Below are 25171 nucleotides of genomic sequence, written 5' to 3'. Positions count from 1 at the left end.
TTCTTGGGGCCGGGTGCTCTCACGGGCGGCGGCGGGGCTCCTCTTCGACCATGGAGCCCTGCCGGTGGGTGCAGCTGCTTCTCCTTGTCCGCGCTGGGGGGGCGGGACCTACGCAACACAGGGCGGCCAGGGGCTGGAGGACTCCCGCTCCTCCCTCGAGACTGGCAAGAACTCCGGGGCTCCCCCTTCACTTGGGAGCCCTGGAAAGGACACGGCAGGCGGCAGCTTCTCCTTGCGCTGGAGCTCTTCTTCTCCGGCACTTCCGCTTGTCCCGCCCCCGGCCTGCCTGACTTCCGGGTCGCGGCCAATCGCAGCACGGCCCTGGGGTCGGGAGGCCGGACAGCGGCGGTGTAAACACGGGACAATGCCGGGTGGGCACCGGCTTCAATTAAATTAAAATATAAAGCGAGGTGGCACTCGCTCAAAGGCGGCAATGTCCCTGGCAGGGTGGGCACCTGCCAGGGGGCTCAAAAAAAATCGGCAAGGGACGGGGGGCGGGTGCCGTCAATGCCGGAACAGACTCGGGGGCGTTCCCGAGAACTGGCTTTCGGCTGACGTCGACAAAAGCCAAAAATTCTCGGGAACGCCCCCGAATCTGGTCCTGCATTGACAGACAGACGTGTCTTCCAATGGCTAACCTCCATTTATGGAGCTAGCCAATCGAAGACGGGGCGGATTCCAAGCTCCATATACTATTCTCATTAGGTTTTTTCTAGCGAATGCTTACTTCGTAAGCATTGGCTAGTCAAAACCTAAAAACAACTAGCCTTCTCCATTTTAAGTCAACAACCTCTGACCTTTGACAAATAACAGGTCAATGAGAGCTCCGTTATAGTTTAAACTGTCAACAAGCTATCCGTTAATCGTTAATGTCATTTATTCCATTGTATAAAGTTGACTATATATCTCCATTTACAGTGACTTACATCTTTCTTAGGCTGATTCTACTAAGACTTTTTCAATAATTTGCAAAGGCCATGTGAGGGGAAAAAACAAGTTTTAATGTCACACAACGCATTTTTTTCACACTTTAAATAGTTTACTTCAATATTATAAACACTGGTTAACGAAATGTGGACATCACCCTGCCTCTAGGTGGAAAGCAGCTTTCTACCCAAAATTCACCCTGCATGCATTTTGGATAATGTATACAGCACTCCAAGCTTGAAGTGTGTGGTTACTAATGGTGAGCTAAGTCTGTATTTATTGTACAACCACTTTGTACCCCTAGTTGTGAATGGTCTAGAAAACATACTAATGTATGCATGCATTATGAATTACATAGGACGAGAACACGGGTGTCCAATGTTGGTCCATGAGCACTGGAACCATACCAGATTCTAGGTATATCCATTTAGGATAATTGTCAATTCAATAAGCCTAAATTGGAATCAATCACAGTCTATGGATGTACTGAAATCTGGCATGGATCTAACCCTTGTAGTTCAACACTGAACTCTTTTTAAACTATAGCATTTGCCATTCAGTATTTTTCATGCAAATTACGCAAAATTCACTTTACAACAAAACCATGATATTAACTAATCCATACGTGTGCATACACAAGCATGTGTGCATTTATAACATGGGTAGACTTCTTCAATTTGGCTGAGCACACACACAATATCCACCTCACTCATAGCTCTTTGGAAACTACAAAAGTTACCTGAATAAAGAAATCGGAGGCAAAATGTGTGTTTAAGCAGTCTCTTAAAATGCAAACCTCCCTTCCGAAGCACTCCTTGGCCACCTTCTCTACCCCTAATAAAAACTATAAATAAGAACGTTGTCCTGATGTGGGTTGTTTCTCTGTAGGAGGTCCAGAAGTCTCCTGAAAGCTCCCTATAGATCACACTTTCAAAGAGCTGAACGTATGCAGCGGTGCCATCATGCTGTTCAGCAGCACATACCATTTGACCTACAATCCCATTTCAGCTGAGCTCCAATGCCACTGTGGCCAAGTATCAAAACTATTTGTAGGAAGTGAATCAATTGTAGAGTGGATCAATAACATGTATGTTTCTTATATCTAGTCCCACCGGGATTATGAGTTTCTATGGTCACAGTTTTATCAACATAGCTAAGGGTTTACCACATAACCGGCCATCTGCTGCATAATTTGCATATTTTAACAAGAAACCTATTTTGTTTGTAGCTCATGTGGATAAAAAAACATTTTTAAAATGCCTCATGTGGTGCTGCACACTGGGATACCCTTTTAAAAAGTTAACTGGTCACCTTTCTGCCACTGAATGCTGTATTTAGGTGTTACATTGTTACCAAAGATGCAAAATAAGACTATGTGATTTAAAATGGCAAAATATGGCAGAATATTATTACCAAAGGATGGGCTGCATCATGCCATACAATTTGCTTTCTCTGATGCATAATTTAGTCAACTCTACCATATAATCTGGTCTCCCATTGCTGCATACTTCTACAGCACAGCAACCGAATTATGCCTAGATAGGTTACAAAGAACTGAGAGATGCTATATTCACCTTAAAGTAATCAAAGGCTGAACATGAGCTTTTTTTACAAGCTAAATGTGACAGAAGAAGGCACTCAACTATGCTCTACGGCCAAAGGTTACTTCAACATGATCAGCTATCTTACCAGGAAAAATGCTCCCACCTTCAGCAGGTCTCCAGCTACATTACGAGACTACAAGTTACCTGGTCATCAGTTATATCATCTGACTATATGCTGCCTACATAAAGTAATCGGCTATGTCACCACTCTACAGGTTGTCTGACGAAGGTGCCAGCTACGTTACCAGGATGGAGTTTACATGATATACTTGGTCTGATAACTTAGACTACAGGTCACATGAACTAGGAAGCTAGCTGTGTTACCAGGCTACATGAAGATGTTGCCAGGTTACAGGTTGCTCGAAAAGGTTTATTGCCTATGCGCCCAAGTTACCTCAATAAAGGTAACTAGGTTACCAGGTCATGCGTTACCTGAATGTACTCATCAGTTATGCTACAGATCAGCAATTAGTTTATCAGATTATAGGACCCGGGCCCCCCAGTTTGCTCTCACCCCCGTTCCCATCCAGACCCACAAATCAGTGATTCGACAACCAGTGTTGTGGGTGAAAAAAGGCCATGCGTATTACAATAAACATTCAAATTAGCATGAGAATTCATAACTAGCAATTCAATAAGTCAACGCTTATCAAACTTTATCAAAATTTCGTCACACGTGACAACGTTGGATGACCACCCCTCTACTTTCTAGGGCTACGGACTGGTTTGACGGACTGAATATGATTTTCCCGTGCGGGGTGTCAGCCAGCAGCGCAGCCTCCCTTTGTGCAGGAGTCGCGCTGGGCCCCGAGGAGTGCACTGAACCCTAATTGTTGGCATATTTTACAGTTCAAGCAGCATTTGCTTCCTTGCACCAGCCCACGTGACACGCTGTGCATTGGTGCGGATACACTATACATCTGTGCAGGGGCGTAGCTAGAGCTTGTGGCGCCCGGGGCTACCCCTCAGATTGCCGCCCCCGGAGGGGGGGGGGGAAGGACGGTGAGCACTTGAAAGATGTCTTTAAGAAATCCATGACAATGCATGTGTTTTCCAGGTCTCCAAATCCCCACCCTCCCACGCTCTCTGTTTCTCTTAGCTCGCTTTCTGCTCTCTCCTGTATGCTTCTCTCCTATCAAATTCCCCCACGCCCAGTTTTGCGTGGAGTCCTTACAAGACCAAATCTTCTCCTCTTTAGACCATAACCTGGAACCCCAGATTAGTTAAAACACCTTAGATCATTCACCAAAACCTTCAAGAGACTAAAACAAGGCGGTTCCAGGGACAAAGCTGTGGAACATGTTTATCCTGATTGAAAACTGAGTTATTCTGAACAACCTTTGCCCAGCGCACAGAAATGCTGATCGCCAAAGGCATGTGTGTGTGTGTGTGTGTGTGTCTTACTTTTTATCCATCTAACAGTATGGCATCCTCATTTGCATATCCACTGTCCACTGCACCGGACCTTTGGTGAGGAGCCTACTATCATTATGTTTTACATTACCTGAGCATCTGTTCACTAGAAGCTAAACAGAGCCATCATCTAGTTTCACCATTCCGCTTCCAAGCAAGTACAAGTCAGAAACGTAATTCATCTAAATATAAATAATATCAAGCAACTATTTACATATCAATAGGTAGCCAGAGCGCATACACCACAGGAATAGAACACATGAAAAACTGCAATGGCTCTGCTGTGCCACAGCAAGCAATCATGCCAGTACATTCCCACCCAAACTGAATGTAATCTGTGGCTATTGCCACAAAGTAGAATGTAGTTCCATATGTGTGGTAGTAGGACATTAGTAGCAGTTTTATTCGAGAGCATAGAACATTGCCGCAATAAGTTCAGCTTCAAGGCGAACATAAAGGTCTGAACATACATTAAAAAAATCAAAAACAAAAAAATAATCGATATTCACGATTCGATAAAAATTACAAAAACTTTAAAAAAAAATGGTAATAAAAAAAACATACATACCAATCAAGTGCCAAAATTCAATAACTACAATTTCAATTTCTTTTTAAACCAATAAAAATATGTTGTGTGCCCCAGGTCAATGCGTAAAGCAATCCAAAGGTCGACACCTGTCACTCTCAGCATCCTTCCACCCAACGAAGAACATGCCTACTTGGAACAGATTAATTTAGGGCCTGTGGACGAACCCAAAGTTCTAACAGACTTGTGTAATTTCTGCCTTTCAATCTACTAAATGCTTTTCAGATGATACATATAATCTGAAAAATAACGTGATCCTTCATTAGGAGCCAGGCAAGGACACACAATAGTATGTCAGATAATCAAATTTCTTTAGTCCAAACTTAATTTGAATTTTGCAACTGTATACTGCCTAAAGGGTTTCTACATGTTATTAACAGCATATTTAAATATGCCATCGACAGATGGCTTGGATCAATAAGAGACAGCTTGAAATACTCAACAATGAGGCCACTTTCTGAAAATTAGTTCAAATAAAAGATTGTGCCCGCCCGCATTGGTGATGGTACGAAATCAAATTCTAGAGACCAAGTAAAGTCAAATAAAGGATCTTTGACACAACAGGCCTCAGGTTTTTCTTTTGATTGCATTAAGATGAAGTGGATTAATGGTCATTCGTAACATCACTCATCATAATAATTACACTGAAATTATGAAGTCACACATAGCGATTTGAAACCTTGGCAGCGAGCTATGCATCATAGCCCCACCACCCTGGTATGTCTGCCCCGGGCCCCCATCTGGCTGGACTCGACTCCGACCCGACTCTCTCCAGTCTCACCTCAATGAATTATTTTAGGTCTGTCTCTGTCGTCGCGCTGAGTGCCGGCCGCCCGCAGCCACAGCCCACACACAGAGAGACAGTACTGAGTACTGTAAAGCTGAGCAACACACATGGCAGCTGAGCAGGGCCAGGCCAGGCAAAAAGAATGGTGGTGGTCGTCTACTCTCCACACTCCTCGACACGACGGGAGGGGCAGTGAGGTGAGCGCGCAGCGTTGGCTGGTTTACGCGGCGGCGAGAGGGCTGTTACAGGGCCGTCATTGGTTGCGGCTGTGCGCACGCAGCGCACCGCGCACGCTACCACTGATTGACGGCCCTGCGAGCGAGGCTGGGAGGTGGGGGCCCCCAACATACACAGCTATGACGTAATTGACGTGATTTATTCAATTTCGGAAGTTCGGAACCCACCAACATGATGATTTGTTCATTCAATTGTACGCAGATAAAGCAGAGAAGAGCTGGCTGGATGGCTGTCACAATCACCGTGACTCAAACAGGTGTCAGTGTTGTTCTACATCCGCGACCGCGGCCGCAACGCACAGGCTTGCCTTCGGCCGGGCCTCCTCAGTCCAGGAGTGAGTGCCGGCCGCCTCAAAAAAGGTGCCGCCTGGGGCGGACCGCCCCCCCCGCCCCCCCCTAGCTACGCGGCTGCATCTGTGAACATTGTTCACCCTCTTGCCTTTAAGAACACCGGAGGAGTGTTACCCACGTGTGTCTGGTGCGAGCGGTGTTATTACCTCTTCATTTGTTTTAGATAAAGGAAGTGAGGCACGGGCAGCCGCGTAGCTAGGGGGGGGCGGGGGGGGCGGTCCGCCCCAGGCGGCACCTTTTTTGAGGCGGCCGGCACTCACTCCTGGACTGAGGAGGCCCGGCCGAAGGCCGAAGGCAAGCCTGTGCGTTGCGGCCGCGGTCGCGGATGTAGAACAACACTGACACCTGTTTGAGTCACGGTGATTGTGACAGCCATCCAGCCAGCTCTTCTCTGCTTTATCTGCGTACAATTGAATGAACAAATCATCATGTTGGTGGGTTCCGAACTTCCGAAATTGAATAAATCACGTCAATTACGTCATAGCTGTGTATGTTGGGGGCCCCCACCTCCCAGCCTCGCTCGCAGGGCCGTCAATCAGTGGTAGCGTGCGCGGTGCGCTGCGTGCGCACAGCCGCAACCAATGACGGCCCTGTAACAGCCCTCTCGCCGCCGCGTAAACCAGCCAACGCTGCGCGCTCACCTCACTGCCCCTCCCGTCGTGTCGAGGAGTGTGGAGAGTAGACGACCACCACCATTCTTTTTGCCTGGCCTGGCCCTGCTCAGCTGCCATGTGTGTTGCTCAGCTTTACAGTACTCAGTACTGTCTCTCTGTGTGTGGGCTGTGGCTGCGGGCGGCCGGCACTCAGCGCGACGACAGAGACAGACCTAAAATAATTCATTGAGGTGAGACTGGAGAGAGTCGGGTCGGAGTCGAGTCCAGCCAGATGGGGGCCCGGGGCAGACATACCAGGGTGGTGGGGCTATGATGCATAGCTCGCTGCCAAGGTTTCAAATCGCTATGTGTGACTTCATAATTTCAGTGTAATTATTATGATGAGTGATGTTACGAATGACCATTAATCCACTTCATCTTAATGCAATCAAAAGAAAAACCTGAGGCCTGTTGTGTCAAAGATCCTTTATTTGACTTTACTTGGTCTCTAGAATTTGATTTCGTACCATCACCAATGCGGGCGGGCACAATCTTTTATTTGAACTAATTTTCAGAAAGTGGCCTCATTGTTGAGTATTTCAAGCTGTCTCTTATTGATCCAAGCCATCTGTCGATGGCATATTTAAATATGCTGTTAATAACATGTAGAAACCCTTTAGGCAGTATACAGTTGCAAAATTCAAATTAAGTTTGGACTAAAGAAATTTGATTATCTGACATACTATTGTGTGTCCTTGCCTGGCTCCTAATGAAGGATCACGTTATTTTTCAGATTATATGTATCATCTGAAAAGCATTTAGTAGATTGAAAGGCAGAAATTACACAAGTCTGTTAGAACTTTGGGTTCGTCCACAGGCCCTAAATTAATCTGTTCCAAGTAGGCATGTTCTTCGTTGGGTGGAAGGATGCTGAGAGTGACAGGTGTCGACCTTTGGATTGCTTTACGCATTGACCTGGGGCACACAACATATTTTTATTGGTTTAAAAAGAAATTGAAATTGTAGTTATTGAATTTTGGCACTTGATTGGTATGTATGTTTTTTTTATTACCATTTTTTTTTAAAGTTTTTGTAATTTTTATCGAATCGTGAATATCGATTATTTTTTTGTTTTTGATTTTTTTAATGTATGTTCAGACCTTTATGTTCGCCTTGAAGCTGAACTTATTGCGGCAATGTTCTATGCTCTCGAATAAAACTGCTACTAATGTCCTACTACCACACATATGGAACTACATTCTACTTTGTGGCAATAGCCACAGATTACATTCAGTTTGGGTGGGAATGTACTGGCATGATTGCTTGCTGTGGCACAGCAGAGCCATTGCAGTTTTTCATGTGTTCTATTCCTGTGGTGTATGCGCTCTGGCTACCTATTGATATGTAAATAGTTGCTTGATATTATTTATATTTAGATGAATTACGTTTCTGACTTGTACTTGCTTGGAAGCGGAATGGTGAAACTAGATGATGGCTCTGTTTAGCTTCTAGTGAACAGATGCTCAGGTAATGTAAAACATAATGATAGTAGGCTCCTCACCAAAGGTCCGGTGCAGTGGACAGTGGATATGCAAATGAGGATGCCATACTGTTAGATGGATAAAAAGTAAGACACACACACACACACACACACATGCCTTTGGCGATCAGCATTTCTGTGCGCTGGGCAAAGGTTGTTCAGAATAACTCAGTTTTCAATCAGGATAAACATGTTCCACAGCTTTGTCCCTGGAACCGCCTTGTTTTAGTCTCTTGAAGGTTTTGGTGAATGATCTAAGGTGTTTTAACTAATCTGGGGTTCCAGGTTATGGTCTAAAGAGGAGAAGATTTGGTCTTGTAAGGACTCCACGCAAAACTGGGCGTGGGGGAATTTGATAGGAGAGAAGCATACAGGAGAGAGCAGAAAGCGAGCTAAGAGAAACAGAGAGCGTGGGAGGGTGGGGATTTGGAGACCTGGAAAACACATGCATTGTCATGGATTTCTTAAAGACATCTTTCAAGTGCTCACCGTCCTTCCCCCCCCCCCTCCGGGGGCGGCAATCTGAGGGGTAGCCCCGGGCGCCACAAGCTCTAGCTACGCCCCTGGGCACGGGGCTATAAAGCGATTTGTCAAGGACCATAGAGCTTTTAAGTGGGGGAAGCCGGGATCGGATCTTGTTATTTGCACACGCTGCAGTTTAACCATTAGCCCGCATCTCCTCTCGACATGCCAGAGGGTGAATCAATAGCCCGGCCGGACCGGTCCGCACACTTTAGACCAGGATTCCGGGTGAATAAGAGCCGGTGACGGAGAATGGTCCCGAGTCAGGAAGCGCAAGGGCGAGAGTCCGACATTCCACCACGGCTTAACACCGTAAGTGCTGGGAACGCCCAAGTCCACCTTCAGATCACAAACACCCCGATAATTGACGTATTCACCTCGCAATGAAGCGGGCGCAACGGAAAGCAGACGCAGGTGCAGTAACACCACGAATTCCCAAGTATACGGAAAAATGTTGGGTCAGGGGCAGTCAGCTGGAGCCAGATTCAACAAACTTAGCATGGGGGGGGGGGGTGACTATTACCCACCCATGCCGCAAACTAAAGATCAGACTGCGCCCGGGCCTTAGTCTCCCCCAATCCTCACATTGAAAGAATCCACCACCACGCGCAGAGCATAATGAAACAGTGAACCTCTGATCAACCCCGACACCTTGGGGCCGGGTGCTCTCACGGGTGGCGGCGGGGCTCCTCTTCGACCATGGAGCCCTGCCGGTGGGTGCAGCTGCTTCTCATTGTCCGCGCTGGGGGGGGCGGGACCTACGCAACACAGGGCGGCCAGGGGCTGGAGGACTCCCGCTCCTCCCTCGAGACTGGCAAGAACTCCGGGGCTCCCCCTTCACTTGGGAGCCCAGGAAAGGACACGGCAGGCGGCAGCTTCTCCTTGCGCTGGAGCTCTTCTTCTCCGGCACTTCCGCTTGTCCCGCCCCCGGCCTGCCTGACTTCCGGGTCGCGGCCAATCACAGGACAATGCCGGGTGGGCACCGGCTTCAATTAAATTAAAATATAAAGCGAGGTGGCACTCGCTCAAAGGCGGCAATGTCCCTGGCAGGGTGGGCACCTGCCAGGGGGCTCAAAAAAATCGGCAAGGGACGGGGGGCGGGTGCCGTCAATGCCAGAACAGACTCGGGGGCGTTCCAGAGAACTGGCTTTCGGCTGACGTCGCCAAAAGCCAAAAATTCTCGGGAACGCCCCCGAATCTGGTCCTGCATTGACAGACAGACGTGTCTTCCAATGGCTAGCCTCCATTTATGGAGCTAGCCAATCGAAGACGGGGCGGATTCCAAGCGCCATATACTATTCTCATTAGGTTTTTTCTAGCGAATGCTTACTTTGTAAGCATTGGCTAGTCAAAACCTAAAAAGGGAGACAAAACGGTCCCCGATAACTACCGTTTCATAGCCCTTCTTGACAACGAGGCCAAATACTTCGCTGGAATAATCTTAGAGGAGATCGTGACATGGGCGGACACAAAGCCGATTATACCATGGAACCAGACGGGTTTCCGGAAAAAAACCGGAACCACCACCAACATCCTGGCAATCTCGCTGATTATTGACGGAGCTAAAACAAAAAAACTGCCGCTGCACTTGTGCTACATCTACTTCAGCGCAGCCTTTGATAACATCGAGAGAGGCATGTTGTGGCAGAAACTTGCACAATGGGGCATACCTCAATCGCTTCTTAATATGCTGAAGTTACTTCACCATGACACCTGGGTGCAGGTGAAGCTGGGAAGCGGGACCCATCGGTCTTCCAAAGTTTGCTCGACCAAAGGGCTAAAACAAGGGTGCGTGTTGGCCCAGACTTTGTTTAACCTGTTTATGGCAGATTTATCAGGCTGACTAGACACATGCAACTCCCACTCTCCGAGGTTGGGAGGAAAAACCCTAAGTAATCTATTATACGCGGATGACGTGGTACTTCTTAGCCACACACATATTGGCCTCCAGAATTTGCTGATCGAAATGCACAGTTACGCAACGGAAAATAACTTAAAAATGAATCTAAGCAAAACACGTACGATGTTGATCAATACCAGGAACAAACACCAGAAGTCCTGGACTCTGGGCGGCCAAAAAATAGAGTCTTCACGCGAATATAAATACTTGGGACTTATCTTTGACACCGACGGATCATTCGTCCGGCAGATGGAGGAAACCAAAAGAGGAGGGGCCTCGATCGCCATCACATTGAAAAATCTAGCAAACCAACTATCGGGGCCGACCCCAACACCATATTTAAAAGTCATCCAGGCTAAATTGCTCCCCTCGTTTTCCTACGGCAGCGAGGCACTACGAGGAAGAGACTCCAGGAACCTAGATAACATTCAGGTAAAAGCATATAGAACTCTGTTTTCACTTCCGTCTTACACCTCGCCTGCCCAAATAAGGTTGGAGTTTGGCCTAAAAAAACAAGACCTTGCAAGACAAGGAGCCTTCATTATCTGCTGCCACAAACTCCACTCTGCCTCCAATGACACCTTAAATGCGATGCTGTGGCAAGACATACAAAGCAGGCATGTATCTCAGGCACGCTCCTACTTGAAGGCAGCATTGGGGGCTGTCAAGGCAACCACACTTTGACATGCAACTGGGGCACAACCCCTTTAAAAAAGCGGTTTGGAAAAACGTAAAACTCTTTCCCTAATAGAGGACAAGGCCGCTTTTGCAAAAAGAAACCATGCGTGGATGACACTAAATACGTATAAATCCCTGACACCACAACTTTATTTCAGCCAGGGCTACCCAAAAATCACAAAACTGAAGTTTTTGAAATATAGATTAGGGATCCTGCCTAGCAGAGAGTATCTACCACCATGGCTTAGGAGCAATGGCCATGAAGTCTGTCCACTCTGCAACCTAGCAATGGGAGACATACTCCACATGACTTGTCTCTGCGAAGAGCTTCGACAAGTCCGCCGACAGCTACTTCAAGCAGATAGGGACCAGCACGCGAAGGCAGGCTGTGCTTGCATGCTTGAACCCCGCGAATACAAAACTGAACTGTCGATACGTCATGTTTCTGACTACGATAGAGCAACGACTGCAAAATCTACAACTGGCCGCAACTTCTGGCTCTGGCACCTAACGGACGAACTTTGGGCTACAAAAGCCTAGCCCGCCCCGGTTCAGGGAATACTGCTCGACAACTACCCTCGGTCTCTCACCGCATGGTCTTCGATAAGGACGATTATACAGACTACATTCTTTTATCATATTTTAAGAAATTGTTTTAATTGCAGCGATTGTACTGGGTTTAATTAACTATACATAATAAAATTTACTTACTTACTGTGGAGTCACAAGCTGTGGTTTGTGACTTTCTTTTGGCTCGGATTTGCTTGCTTGTGCCTCATTGCTCCATTTTATGTGCTTTGCCCGTGACTTTGCGCCTTTGCTTTTCCACCCTTTCATCCCCTTCAGCGTTCCTTACCTAGTTCCCACTTCCCACACACCCTGAGCCTCATCCATTACCCCCTGTCATCCTACACTCTCTCCGAACCTCCGTGGACTGTGCCCAGCTCCAGGACCCCTAGTCCTATTTCCACCTTTGCTACACAGCTGCATGCCTCCTCGCTCTACCCCGGACGACCCTAGCCACTCAGGTGCAGCACCACATCTCACAACATGCCAGGAGATTTCGCTTGGGCAGCCTGCAAATACTCATACACACTCCATCTCTCTCATTGCTCCACACCCACACCGACCCCCAGCGGCGCAACTAGAGTCAAATTTGGGGGGGGGGGGGGGGCTAAGAAAACATTTCGGGGGGGGGGGGGGGAGCTGAATCTTTAGGCAATCGGCAGAGTCGAGCTGCAGGGGCTCTTAGAAGGGGTGAAACAACAACAAAGCCCCATTAACATGCACATGGTCTTTTAAAGACTTGTGAAGTGCTCGGATGCGGCTGTGAGCAGGCCCGGGAAGTGTCTCATCCCGGGCTGCCACACAGACGGGGGGCTGAAGCCCTTTGAGGCCAATGGGTGTTGCACGCCTGCCGACCACAGACACAACACTGCTCCTAGCACACACTCACAGGCCAAAAGCCACAGACACAGCAATCCACCTCTCATGCATGCTCACAAATACCTGTCCACTCACCAAATCAGTCATGGAGATCTTGGACCTGCTCCATGACCAAGTCCTGAACCTACAGTTTCTCACGGAACACTGCCTGAACCAGACAGCAGCAGACATCACAACAGAAATCCAACCTGGATACAAGATCACCAGGCAAGGTAGACTTCACAAACCCAGCAGCAGAATCAACATCATCCACAAGGACTCCTTCAGCTGCATGCCTTCCATCAACATGGAACCCCAGTCATTTAAGCTGAAACATCACAGCCAACTGAACCCAGAGTGGCACTCATCTACAGAGCGCAGGGACTGTGCACCAGCTTCTCCAACACCATCACAGACTTCATCAAGACACTCGTCCATGATACAAGCAACTATATCGGTGGATCATGACATTTTGATTGACCGTGTCAGCAATGCAGGAATTCAGGGTCTGGCGTTAAAGTGGCTCCCCTCATTTCATAGCAACCGGTCGCAAGCGGTGCATCTTGCCAACTTTTCATCCAACAAGAGGGAAATTACCTGTGGGGTTCCCCAGGGCTCTTCTCTCTCTCCGCTTCTTTTTAACCTGTATCTTCTTCCTCTAAACTGTTCCCTGAGGGAAAGAAATGTTGGAATTTTTAACTATGCCAACGATCTTCAATTGGTGTTTGACATCAACTCATCCGCATCATCAGTGTCTAACTTCCAAGCCACTATGATTTTTATAAGTGACTGGATGAAGAATAACCAATTGAAGCTGAATCCTGACAAAACTGAGCTGATTCTTACGGGTGGGTCAGCTAATCCATGGCACTCCAACTTTTGGTCCCCCCTACTGGGCAATCCCCCCCATGCCAGCTGCTTCCTCTAAAAGGCTGGGGATAATTATCAGTAATGATTTGTCCATGAAAGCCCAGATCAGTTCAGGTCAGATGGGTCTGCCGGTTTCTTTCAAATGCAGAGAATAAAGAAGATTAGTGGATTCTTGACTAGGGATGCCATGATCCTGGTCACTTTAGCCTTGGTAATCTCCCGACTGGACTATGCCAACTCACTGTATGTTGGCATCCCTGCGTACCAACTGAGACGCCTCCAATTGGTTCAGAACCAAGTTGCTAGGTTGATTTTTCATCAACCAAAGTGGCATCATGTTAGTCCACTTATGAAAAGCCTTCACTGGCTTCCAGTGATCAAGCGCTGTGCTTTTAAGCTGGGATGCGCCATTTTTAAAGCTCTTCATGGCAATAGTCCGGTTTTTATTTCAGCTAGACTTCAGCGCTACACTCCTTCTCGAGACCTTAGGTCCTCCCACCTGAACCTGTTGGAAACTACCTCGTCTAAACGTAAGAAGTATGGTGAACTAAGGTTTGCAGTTTTGGTCCCACAATCCTGGAACTCCCTCCCGGTCGCGATGAGGTCTCTGACCTCTCTTATACAGTTTAGAAAACAGCTTAAGACCTGGTTGTTCGCCCAAGCATATGATGACTAAGGTATTTCTCTGCCACTGCCTCAACCGTTACCCTAGCGCCATGAAACCTTTTGGTGTACGCGCGCTTAATAAATACTTTTAACATAACAACATAACACATCCTCCTTGGAAACCTGAACTTCCAACTAAAAGACAACTCAGACCCCAACTTTAAAACTACCCACTTTGCAGGACACCTACTGGACCTCAACTTTGTCTCATTTGACAACGTCCACGTCGACAAAAGCGCACCTGTCACATGGACTGACCATGCCCTCAACAAGATCAGCGTCGACAAAAGCGCACCTGTCACATGGACTGACCATGCCCTCAACAAGATCAGCATTCCTGTCCTGCCCCTGCCCACACTTACCACAGACAAAACAACTACCACAACTAGAACAATGTCCTGGAAAACATATGGACCTCCGCTCTCAACACTCACCAACCCAAACACAGCAACAAACACCACAAGGCCATCAAGAAGTTAAACTACTGGCTCCCTTCCTGCACCAATGACCTGGACCCCACAGGCTAAACAGCATGTTGATATCAATATCCCAAGCCAGCTTTTACACAGAGGAGCTCAGGTTAACAGAATGCCACTGCAAACAACTTGAGAGCAAACGGAGACTAAGCAAAAACAACAAGGATAGAAGCCTATTCAAGTCTACCCTGACAGGGCACCAACAATTGATTCGGGACACCACACAAAGCACCCCAAAAGATCGAATTGATGCCTGTACCAACTGAAGCATAGAAATCGTTGCCATAGAGAAGGACTTAACTTCAACAGCAGTACACTCAAACTCAACCACCCCTTCTCAGAACCTCTTCAACGAACTCCCCTTATTCTTCAGTAACAGTGACCATATGCAGTAACTTCAACCATAACTGTACCTATCAGACCTTGTCAATCAAATCCCAACCTTGTCCAAAGGATCTGCACTAATCACTTGGCCAGTCATCACCTCGGAGGAAACCGCAACCACAATGAGTCCATCTACTCTGGTGCCCCATCGGCTGTACTTCAGAGGACTTCTACCCATCAGCACCAGGCTCACAACCATCTTGAACTCCTTTATCTGCTCAGCAACATTCCCAGATGCCTGGAAACAATGCCACAGTCGTACCCTTGCTGCAGAAACCCTCAGCTGACTCCTCCTCACTCTCTAACTACAAACTTATATCCCTGCTTCCATACCCAACCAATGTACTCACTCATACCTGCTGAGCACCAGGATACCGTCCTGGGTGATGGCAATCTACAAATCAACATAATATAAGAGTAGTGCACCCTCCAAAGGACTGCTGTGAGTAGTTCACCATCTTAGACAATCATACCATAAATGAAGGAGGATCTGTTCATAATAGTTTCAAGAGGCCTGCGCCTTTTGTAGTCCTATCAGCTCTACCAATGGTAAAGCAGTTTAGTTCCACCATAAAGAGACCTGTAGGATCTGCTATTAAGCATCTCAGCGAGATCTACATCTAAGTTTAAGAGGCTTAGACAGCTCTCCTTGTTGCCTTCATCTTAAGTACTTTATTTTGTTAGCACAATATCACCTGCAATAATCTAGCACTTTTAGTATTGGGAGGACCCCACTTATAGGCTTCTAGGGCTCTGTTGCTGGACAGCTCATTGGTTTATGCACCTGGAAACATGGATAGTCATCTAAGATACTGCACCACTGTAGTTCTTCAGTATGTCATTGTACATAATCAGAAGCAGTCAAAGGCAAGCACAGGACAAGGGGATGATGCATCGCCCATAGAACATAGAAACCCACAGCAGAATACGTGCATGGTTTGCATTGTGTAGGAGCTAGGCAGACCCGATCCGCTGAAATGCTCGTATTAAGAAACAGGTAACTACGCCTCACCACTTTCAAAGTTCACCACCACTTTCAAAGTTCACCTGCCGCCACTGATGAATGGTGTTGCTGACGAGACCAGGTCTTCACCCAAAGCATGCGCTGCAAAGCCTCTAGATGTGCATAGTGGTATTTTGCAACTTGTGCCCAGTCGCTTTACCCAGAGAACCACCTTGTGAGGATTGGGTTGTATTATATGGTATGGTTGTGCGACCTTACCATGTAATACACTGCCAAAAACTGTCTTGGGTCCAGTCAGGCTCATTTGCAAAACCTTTAGATCAACCCTGGGTAGCTGTAGCTTCGAGCAGGAAGGCTTAAACAAAGGAACTCGTGTAAAGCATTTAACAGCACCAAGCAATGAAATAAAGTCACACAACACAAAAGAAATCTGAAAACTATTCATAAAAATATAATCTCCGTTTATGGATTGTTAGAGACCAAGATGAGCAAATCCACCAGCGGTTTCCGGAGATCTAGATTTTTAAAGAAAACGTAAATCTCAGTTCAACCGCAAACAAGCTTTGGTAACAGTTACATTTGTAAACTTTTGAAAAGTTTGTAAGAGTTGTGTTTAGCGATTCCAGTCCAAATAGGGTGACCAAATCTGACCGGGAAAAGGCCAGGGGGGACCACAATGGAGTATGTGGACAGATATCTGGACACCAACGCCTTCTCCAGTCCAGTTTTAAACCTTACAGCACAACTGCAATATACTTTAACACAGTGGTCCTGATGCTGTAGATGCAGGAAATGGAGAACGCTCTGTGTGGTCGACGAGGGATGTCCTTATGGTTACTCTTAGGTCCACGGTCAGGTGGGATGGCTTTGGCCACAGAGGTCATGGTCCTTCAAAGTCCTCTTTGATCCAGTAGACGGTCAGCTGCTCCTGGGCTACTGGTCTCCCTCCACAGCGGTCCCAGTGGTATCTATTGGTGAAGGCAGGTGTCCCTCTTGTGCAAACAATCTGGACTCAGACGACTCTCCTAGGTCCAGCATACTCTGGTGCAACTTTGGGCTGTTGAGGATCGGTTTCTTGGGCCACCCTGCAGCGATCAGCATCAATTCTACAGAAGTGGCTACTAATTGGCCAGGTGGGTCTACTTTAGCTCTGATGACCCTGGTGCTGGTTCCAAGGGGGACTGCAGACTGACCCTTGGAGCCACTTATTTGTTTGGAGGTTTGGGAGCTACTTTTCCTCAAGCCAGCCTAATATATGGCAGGTGCAGTCCAGAAGACAGTGCAACCTCTCTTTGCCAAGTCCAGGGGTGAGCAGAGCAGTCCATTCTCAAGTTCCGTCATGATCTGAGGTTCAGGGTGCCAGGGGTCAAATATTTATTCCCAGAAAGTGCCATGTGGGGGGGGGAGGGGGGTGGGGGGGGTGGATGTTGCAGTTGCTGGCCAATGGACTACCAGAATACCTCCCTGTGAAGACTTTCGACTATGTGTGGCATCTAGCTATCCAAGAGTACACTATTCTGCCCGCTCAAGATGTTTGAACCCTTCCTCAGATGCTAGGAGCTTGGTAGATCACCAGACAGGTGTGGCTACTTGCGGGCTACACAACCAAGGTAAAACCGGTTTGCGCACTTGCTGCCTTCTCTGCTCCCACTGACAGCCTGTTTACCTGAACAAAGGGGCAACCATTCAGAAGTGCGATAGCCTACCTACCAAAGCTTTGAAGCTCGCCTTTTGGGCCAACACCATGAGTGGCTTCCTGCAAGGAGAGGTAACACCGCTCCCGGTAGCAGGCTGCTGTTATTCCTGGAAGTTGTTCACACTACTTCACAGGAGGGCAGAAAGCGGTCTAGAAGCCAGTGACGTGTAAGATCACTGGACAAACTGAGTCACAGAGTGGGAACTTCCTAACAAATTGTGTTTCCATGAAAGTGACATAAAATTCGACTTGGGCATCAAGTCAGATTGATTGACACAATTAATTTGATACCCTGAAGTACCCATTTCAGCATTTCCAGTCAGAAGTTAGCCAGGCTGAGTGGGCAGTAGTAACTCTGCGTTAGGCAGTGGGGCTACTGACTCTTCCATGGAAAAATTACTATTTGGAAGCTTTGCTGTTGGGACATAAAAACAAAAATACATGTCCAAACTAATAATATACAGCGCTAAGGCTCAGTAGGCCTTTCTTAGAGGAGACTTCCTCTAATTGTTAGGGTAAGTGGAGGCTTTAGCAACGGTTTAAATGGCAAAATCGAACTAGCAGTTTTTAAACTGCCCTTACAGTCTGCAGTGACAGGCTGGGAACCATGTTGTACTTTTCATACTCAAGGTGGCACAATCAGTACTGCAGTCCTGGTTGGAAACTCTGCCTTACAGGTTCTTGGTACCCTGGGTGCCATATAATAGGGACTTATAAGAAAATCAAATCTCTGACAATTGTGTATAGTCAATGCGACATACACTTTGTAGTGGGTTAGAACACTGGCACAGAGGTCTGAGTGCACTCTCAGACTCGCAAAACCAGAACAATCAGTCTAAAATTGTGGGAATGAGCATGCAAATAGAGGCCATTCCTTACACACCTGCACAGACTCCTCAAATGTTTACAGAGGGCAATAAGCATAAGCAGAGCCCCTGATAAGGCCAAGCGCCTATAACTGAGAATACACTGTGACTGTCTGTATGTCCACTCCCTCTGTTGTAAATTCTCGTTTTAGCAAAGTGAGGTTCCGTTTGTTTTGTTTTTGTTTTTTTAAAGTACAGATCTAAACAGCTCTGAAGATCAAAGATAGCACTTGCCAGTCATGATTTGTTGGCTCCTTCGGTCCCAGTTCTCAGCGTAAACATTTAGTACTAAACATTTGTTTATGTTTAATTTTGGGTGCAGGATTTGGCTCTCTATGTCCCCACACATGCTCACTTGGGTTGTATGATACTCACTTACACCCAACCCCCAACATTTTTTTATTTTTCTGCAACATGGCATCTGTTAATATTCACAATCCTTTAGCATCTCACAATAGCGGCAAGCACAAAATGTGGTTTCCCATTTCAATCTGCTGTTACGGTACCCCAACTTCTATTTTTAGGGCAGAATCTTCAATAACCTCCCCCCACCCCCATTTTTCTTTTACATTTACTTTGTTACACTAGCCATCTTAAGGCCCCTCTTCTTTTCTGTGACGTGGAATCCATGAACAGCTGCATATTTAATGCACTGCGTAACTGCAGATGGAAAAAATAACATGCACATACTATACACTCACCATGACATATTTCTTGTGCCTTCTCTCTTTAATATGTTTATTAGCAGATGCTATAGACTCCAGGAAAGCATCACATAGCTTGCATGTGTACACAGCAGTTGGGTAGCGCCGTGGCTTTCTTCCCTAAAATACAAAAAAGGAAAATTAAAACACTATGAACTTCAAAACTCAACAACTACATTTAAAAATACAACCTCTATGACACCTTCCAATCTGGGTGGCTGCAACCCAGAGACTGCAATGCTGAACATTACAGATGACCTACACAGATTTCTGGATGATGGCCAGGCCTGCCTCCTAGTCTCCTGGATCTCTTGGCGGCCTTGGATACAGTCAACCATGAGATACTCCTAAATAGCCTCGCTCAGCGTGCATGCATGCATTAGTGGTACTGTCCTTGGGTGGTTTGCTTCTTTCCTGAACCAGCCATCACAGCTAATCAAGCTAGACAATTCCACCTCTAAAGGAACACCATTTTCACAAGGACTCCCCTCAAGGAGCAACTCCTGCACTATTCAACCTCTACATGGAACCACTCGCTATGGTCTCAAAACTATCCAGACTTGTCGATCATCTGTATAGAGATGACGCCCAACTCTACATCAAAATCTCCTCAATTGAAGACATCCAGCACTAAAAGGTACTCTCTCCACAACTCAATCCCAGCTAACCAGAAACCATTTTAAGCTCAACCCCAACAAAACCGAACTCCTCCTCATCCAACCGAAAGAAAAGTCCTTTCCCGTAGATATCTGGCTCAACAACCTCACTGCACTAAATAGCAACCTATCCATCTCCAACCTGTTTAAATCTCTGAGGATTACACTTGACACAAACTTGAACATAAAAGAGCATATCAATGCCTCAGCTTAAGCATTTAGCCTTCTACATGCTGAAACACCTTAAAAAAGTCAAATCCTTCATCCCCAGTGAAGACCTAAAGTCGGTGGGGCAGTCCTTAGACCCCTCTCCAGGCTAGACTATAGTAAAGCAATAATCACAGGCACTCCAAAAAAGCACTTAGACCCTTTGAAAGCTACACTCAATGCACCAGCCAGACTACTATCGATGGGAGTCGTTTTAACCACTTCACTTCCACTCTCAAGAAGCTCAGCTGGCTACCAACTGAGGCAAGATGTATACTCAAAACTGCCTGCATAACGCACAAATCTCTCTATATAGAAAATGTTTTAAACCTTGCTAACAAACTATCCAAGCGGGCCAAAAGAGACCTCTTCATAGCTCTGCCAGTCTACTTTTGATACCACTTAAACCGAAGAAAGAAAAATCTCACGCCTGCTCCTTCTCCGAGAACGATCCTAGAATATAGAACTCAGTGCCTCAGAATCGACGTGATATTTAATCATTCCAACACTTCAAGAAGAAACTTAAACTCTTATTTCTCAACAAATACCTCATCCCCTCCCCTCACTCCCGACCCATCGGACTGGCCTGTTGCTCCTTTCCCCACTTTTGTACCGACTACCTTAGGGAAAACTGTGCCTCAAATATCCACACCCCCACTACACTCAACCATAACAACCTCAGAACAGAATCATCTACATTGCCCACTGTTTAGCTGATACTTTTGTTTAACACTGTGACTATGTATTTGTATCTATTTTAATGTAAGTGTATTTATTCCATATGTAACTCATGTAGCCTCTACTCTGTTGAGCGCACTGATCCCAATGTGTCATGTGCGTACTATGTATTCACTGTGACCATGAATTTGCATTTATTTCACGTAAGTGTATCTAATACATATGCAACTCGTGTAATCCTCTGTTGTGCCAAACATGTAAAGCAGTTGGAGGCATTCAGGTCAAGTTCACGCTATACAAAATTCCACATAATTAAAATAAAAATCATATCTAGAAAACATAGGTTACTTACCTGAAACTGTGGTTCTCCAGTATTGATATCTTTCTTAGATTCCCATGAGTGAATCTTCCCCATCAACGAGGTGTGAGTCCCATGGGTTAGTATAACTCAGATTTTCTAAGCACGAGGGTAAAAGGTATACACATATAAATAAGAAGCATCCAATGAGATGAGCCCTTTAAAAGGGGAAGGGGATGGTTTCATAGAATAGAATGTAGTATAAAATAAATTTGTTGAGGAGGGACACTTTAAACATACTTATTGTAAATCTTGTAAACATAGTGCAAACTAAAATGTCTCACCTTATTGGAATAAAATGCTGAAACACTGCTTGGCCCACAGCTGTATCCTGTATCCTGACTTGAATAATTATCTAGACAGATTAGCAAATGTATGAGTGTTTGTTCATATTGCGCCCCTGCATATGGCAGGTAATGAAAACACAGGAGAAGAGGGCCATAGAGGTTGCCCTGCTCCTGGTGGAACGAGGGAGTACCTTGGTGGTTAGCTGCTACCTAGCTTTCTCATGACAAAAGGCATTAGCTGCTGAAACCCATCTCGCTATACTACCTCTTGATAATGCTTTCCCTTTTTTAGAGTTGCAAATACCACCAGAAGCTGATCAGACTTTCTGAAGCATTTAGATCTTTCAATGTAACATTTGAGACATCTTTTAACACCCAAAATATGAAGTGCTCTTTCCACCAGATTGGACAGATTTTGGACGCAGGTATTCAGAATAACAGATTTGTTAAGAAGTTTGTTGGAAACTTGGGAAATAAATGAGGACTAGTTCTAAAAAAAAAAAACCCTGTCAGATGAAATTGTAGGTATGTAAAAAGCTTGCATTTCAGAAATTGTTCTAACAGACATAGGGGCTAACAAAAGAGCTAATTTCCAGGATAGATTCTTCAGTTCAGCCTTGTGGATTAGTTCACAGGGTCCCTTCATAGGCTGGGCTAGAACTGTATTTAAACTGCCAAGTATTCAGCAATTCCTAAACTGGAGCGCAAGCCCTCATAAGAAGTCTTTTATCAATCTGTCTGTCTGACCATAAAGTATTATGGTTCCAAGATCTTCTGAACCTGGAAATTGCTGCAAGGTGAACTTTGATTGAATTATTTCAAAGTCCAGATTCAACTAGGTTCAGATGTTATGGTAATAGCTGAACTGAGGTGGAAGTAAAAGAATGACAGTCAGTTGTTGAACACCAATTGCAGAATCAAGCCAATTTGGCTTTATAGGACTTGCTCATAGATTCAGCCCTGGTCTTGGCTAATATATCTCTGCACTATTGTGAAAAATACAATAGTTGGAGTAATTGTGTTCAGGAGCCGCAGCGTGTGGGAAGCTTTGGCGGAGCTGACCACGAGGGAGACAGCGGATCCTCTGATCCACCTTTGAATTGCCTAAAGGTCGTTGGAGGCAAGCGGGGAGAGCACCGTGACCCTGGGCTTGTTGCAGTCCCGCCGGAACACCAAGGCGGACTCCAAGTCCCAGGATCCTTTCACCTGCCACCACCGGGCCCGGGAGCAAGCCGCGCCCCTATATCCCAGCACCATATATAACAGCACAGTCCTCACCGCAACGAGGGAGCGCGCGGGAGAAGCCCGGGACAAGGGAGGGCCCTCTGTGGCCCTCAGAGGCCTAAAGAGGCTGGGCTGGGCCATGGATTTTGGTCCCTGAATTGCATAGCTGACCCTCGTCCTTACGGTTTGAGTGAGAGCGTCATTTCTTTCATAGTTTTTGTGTGGGTCTCGTAGGACAATGAGTGGAAATATTTCAAATTACTGTATTGTGTACCAATCTCTACTACTTCTGTACAACATCTGATCCCCTAAAGGTTTTTATTTGTAACCTCTGAAGATGAAGAAGTCCACTATAGGCAAAACACCTCCTGCTGTAGCGACACTAGATAACTATCCAGTGAAGGTAGTGACTAAAATAAACAGTGAACGGCGAAAATCACTAGGCCAGGGAAACAGTCCCCTTACAATGCCTATTTCGCCCACGGTGTTATCTCTTACAACTCAGTGTGATAGTAGTGATGCTGCCCCAAATGATTCAGTAAATATGGCTGACTCTGCTCACCCACCCACAGATTTATCGCAGATTTTCGTGAACACAGGTGATTTAAATGATGCTCAAGTCGAGCGCTCTACGGCACCGGTAACAGAGTGCTGAGGACCCGTAAGCACACGCAGATTTAACAGGGGGGGCGAACCGTCAACAAAAGAGCTGACCCGCCACTCGGTAGTGTGGAAAAACTAAATGAGGTAGCAACTAATAATGCCACGATTAAATTAGATATAGAGTAATTTGATTGCCTGATTGACATCATGGAGGCGAAAATCACCAAGTTAATAAAACCTCTAATGGCCAAAATTGACACTCTGTCTGCAGAAATTGTGAAATTAGGCAGTCTCCTGGGACCCCGTATTGATAAAGCTGATAAAACTGTTGATAAGGACCTTAGGGTTATTAAAGAGTCAACAAAGCCCTTAAATGAGGGACCATGTACAGTAGAAAAAGCAGCCCCTGTACCCCTGGAAACAGCATGCAAAAATATACCAGCAGTAACATGTCCAGGGAGCAGAAGAGGGACGGCAGAAGGAAAGACTGGTCGCACTGTTAGTGAACAGCCAGACCTACCTCCTGAATGTGCCCAGTTTGTCGCAGTGTTGACAAATGTACCACCCTTTACAGAGGTTGATCACCTAAATAAGCAAGAATCCCACGATTCTCTGAAGAATAAAACTGACTCGTGGCTAAACAGAGAGTGTGGGTTTCCAGCAGCTTTATCACACAAGATATTAACCACCAGGAGAGTAGCATGGATAGGACGATCCCAAAAGAACATCAGGGGCGATTGTGTCATTATAAACTTCAGTAACCCACTCCTTGTTAACAAAGGTGTTGCTAAGAGCTTCTTCGCTGCCACAGTTAGATCAGGGCATTACACTACGCTCACTGGGATACTTTTATAGACACTTAACTCAGCAGCCCGTTAACGATCTATGTAGGGGCAGAGAAACTGGCACCGAAGGGTTTACCAGCCGTGGGGTTCCCACATTTAATCATCGATACCAGCCCCTGAGTGATCTAGATTCAAATGACTGACTTGAACATGGCCAGGACCATTCCATACCTGTTGTTGAAGCTTCTCCGTTGGCTGTGGAGGAGGAATGTAGGTCAAATGGAATTCCAGCAAGCATTTATGGGGGTGGAAACCTCAATGTTATGAATACTGTAGGGGTCGGTCAAGCGGGTTGTTTTGATGGGATGGTGGTAGAGAGGGCGCCACGACTGGGAACCAGGGTCCTCAGCTGGAACATCGCCGGGTTGAAGAGCAAAGAAAATGACGTAAAGTGGAGGGAGTGTTTGACTGACTGTGATATGATACAGGAAACTTGGGACACAAGGAACACCTTTTTCTTGGATGGATATGTGGCCTTCTGGTCGGCAGCAGTCCCCACCCTTATTTCACTTAAACTTGAGGGGACTTATACTAAAGTGGAGACAGGTACACCACACTGTCTAGCTGTGGAAATTTCTACCGAATCCTCTGGGAATTGACTCATTGTCAACTTTTATAACTCATTAGAAAAGTGTATTTTAAATGAACACTTAGTCAGTCCATACGAGTTTTTGGAGCTGTATAATGTTAACAGTACCATTTGTTATTCGGTTATTGTGCTCGGAGATTTTAATGTTCACCGTTGTAATGGTAACTGTTTTGTATGGGATAGTCTAGGTCCAGCAAACCAAGATCATACTCATTTTGAACACACCCCGCAGGGTTTGTACTTGGAAGATTTGGTGGCAAGTAATGATTTGATTTACCCTACCAAGTCTACAGGAGACATCCCAACTTATAAAGGAAGAGGTTCCGGTTCAACTATTGATTATATTTTTGTGAGTGCAAATATAGCAAGTAGGGTCAGCCAGTATAAAGTGAGTTGGTCCACCTATGGTGATCATAACCCTGTCAGGGTGTCTCTGACAGATGATCTAAAGAAAAAAGTTAACTCCAACCAGGCAGCTGGAATCCATGATATAAGACCTATCGATCAAGCTCGACGCCTGAAATGGTGCCGAGTGG

At 46.1% G+C, this 25171-nt stretch overlaps 1 protein-coding gene across 1 annotated transcript in view; it reads right to left on the bottom strand.

Moving 5' to 3' along the window:
• Positions 1 to 25171, bottom strand: part of TUT7 (terminal uridylyl transferase 7) — a 1558036-nt gene that overhangs the window by 1411356 nt on the left and 121509 nt on the right. The window contains exon 3 of the mRNA XM_086961199.1: positions 19186 to 19308. Within this exon, the coding sequence (XP_086817325.1) occupies positions 19186 to 19308 (123 nt within the window). The remainder of the gene's footprint in view (positions 1 to 19185; positions 19309 to 25171) is intronic.

This window comes from Lissotriton vulgaris, chromosome 3_1 (assembly GCF_964263255.1).
Source record: "Lissotriton vulgaris chromosome 3_1, aLisVul1.2, whole genome shotgun sequence".
Taxonomy (NCBI): Eukaryota; Metazoa; Chordata; class Amphibia; order Caudata; family Salamandridae; genus Lissotriton; species Lissotriton vulgaris.
Note: the sequence above shows the minus strand (reverse complement) of the source record. Positions and strands in the feature narration are given on the sequence as shown.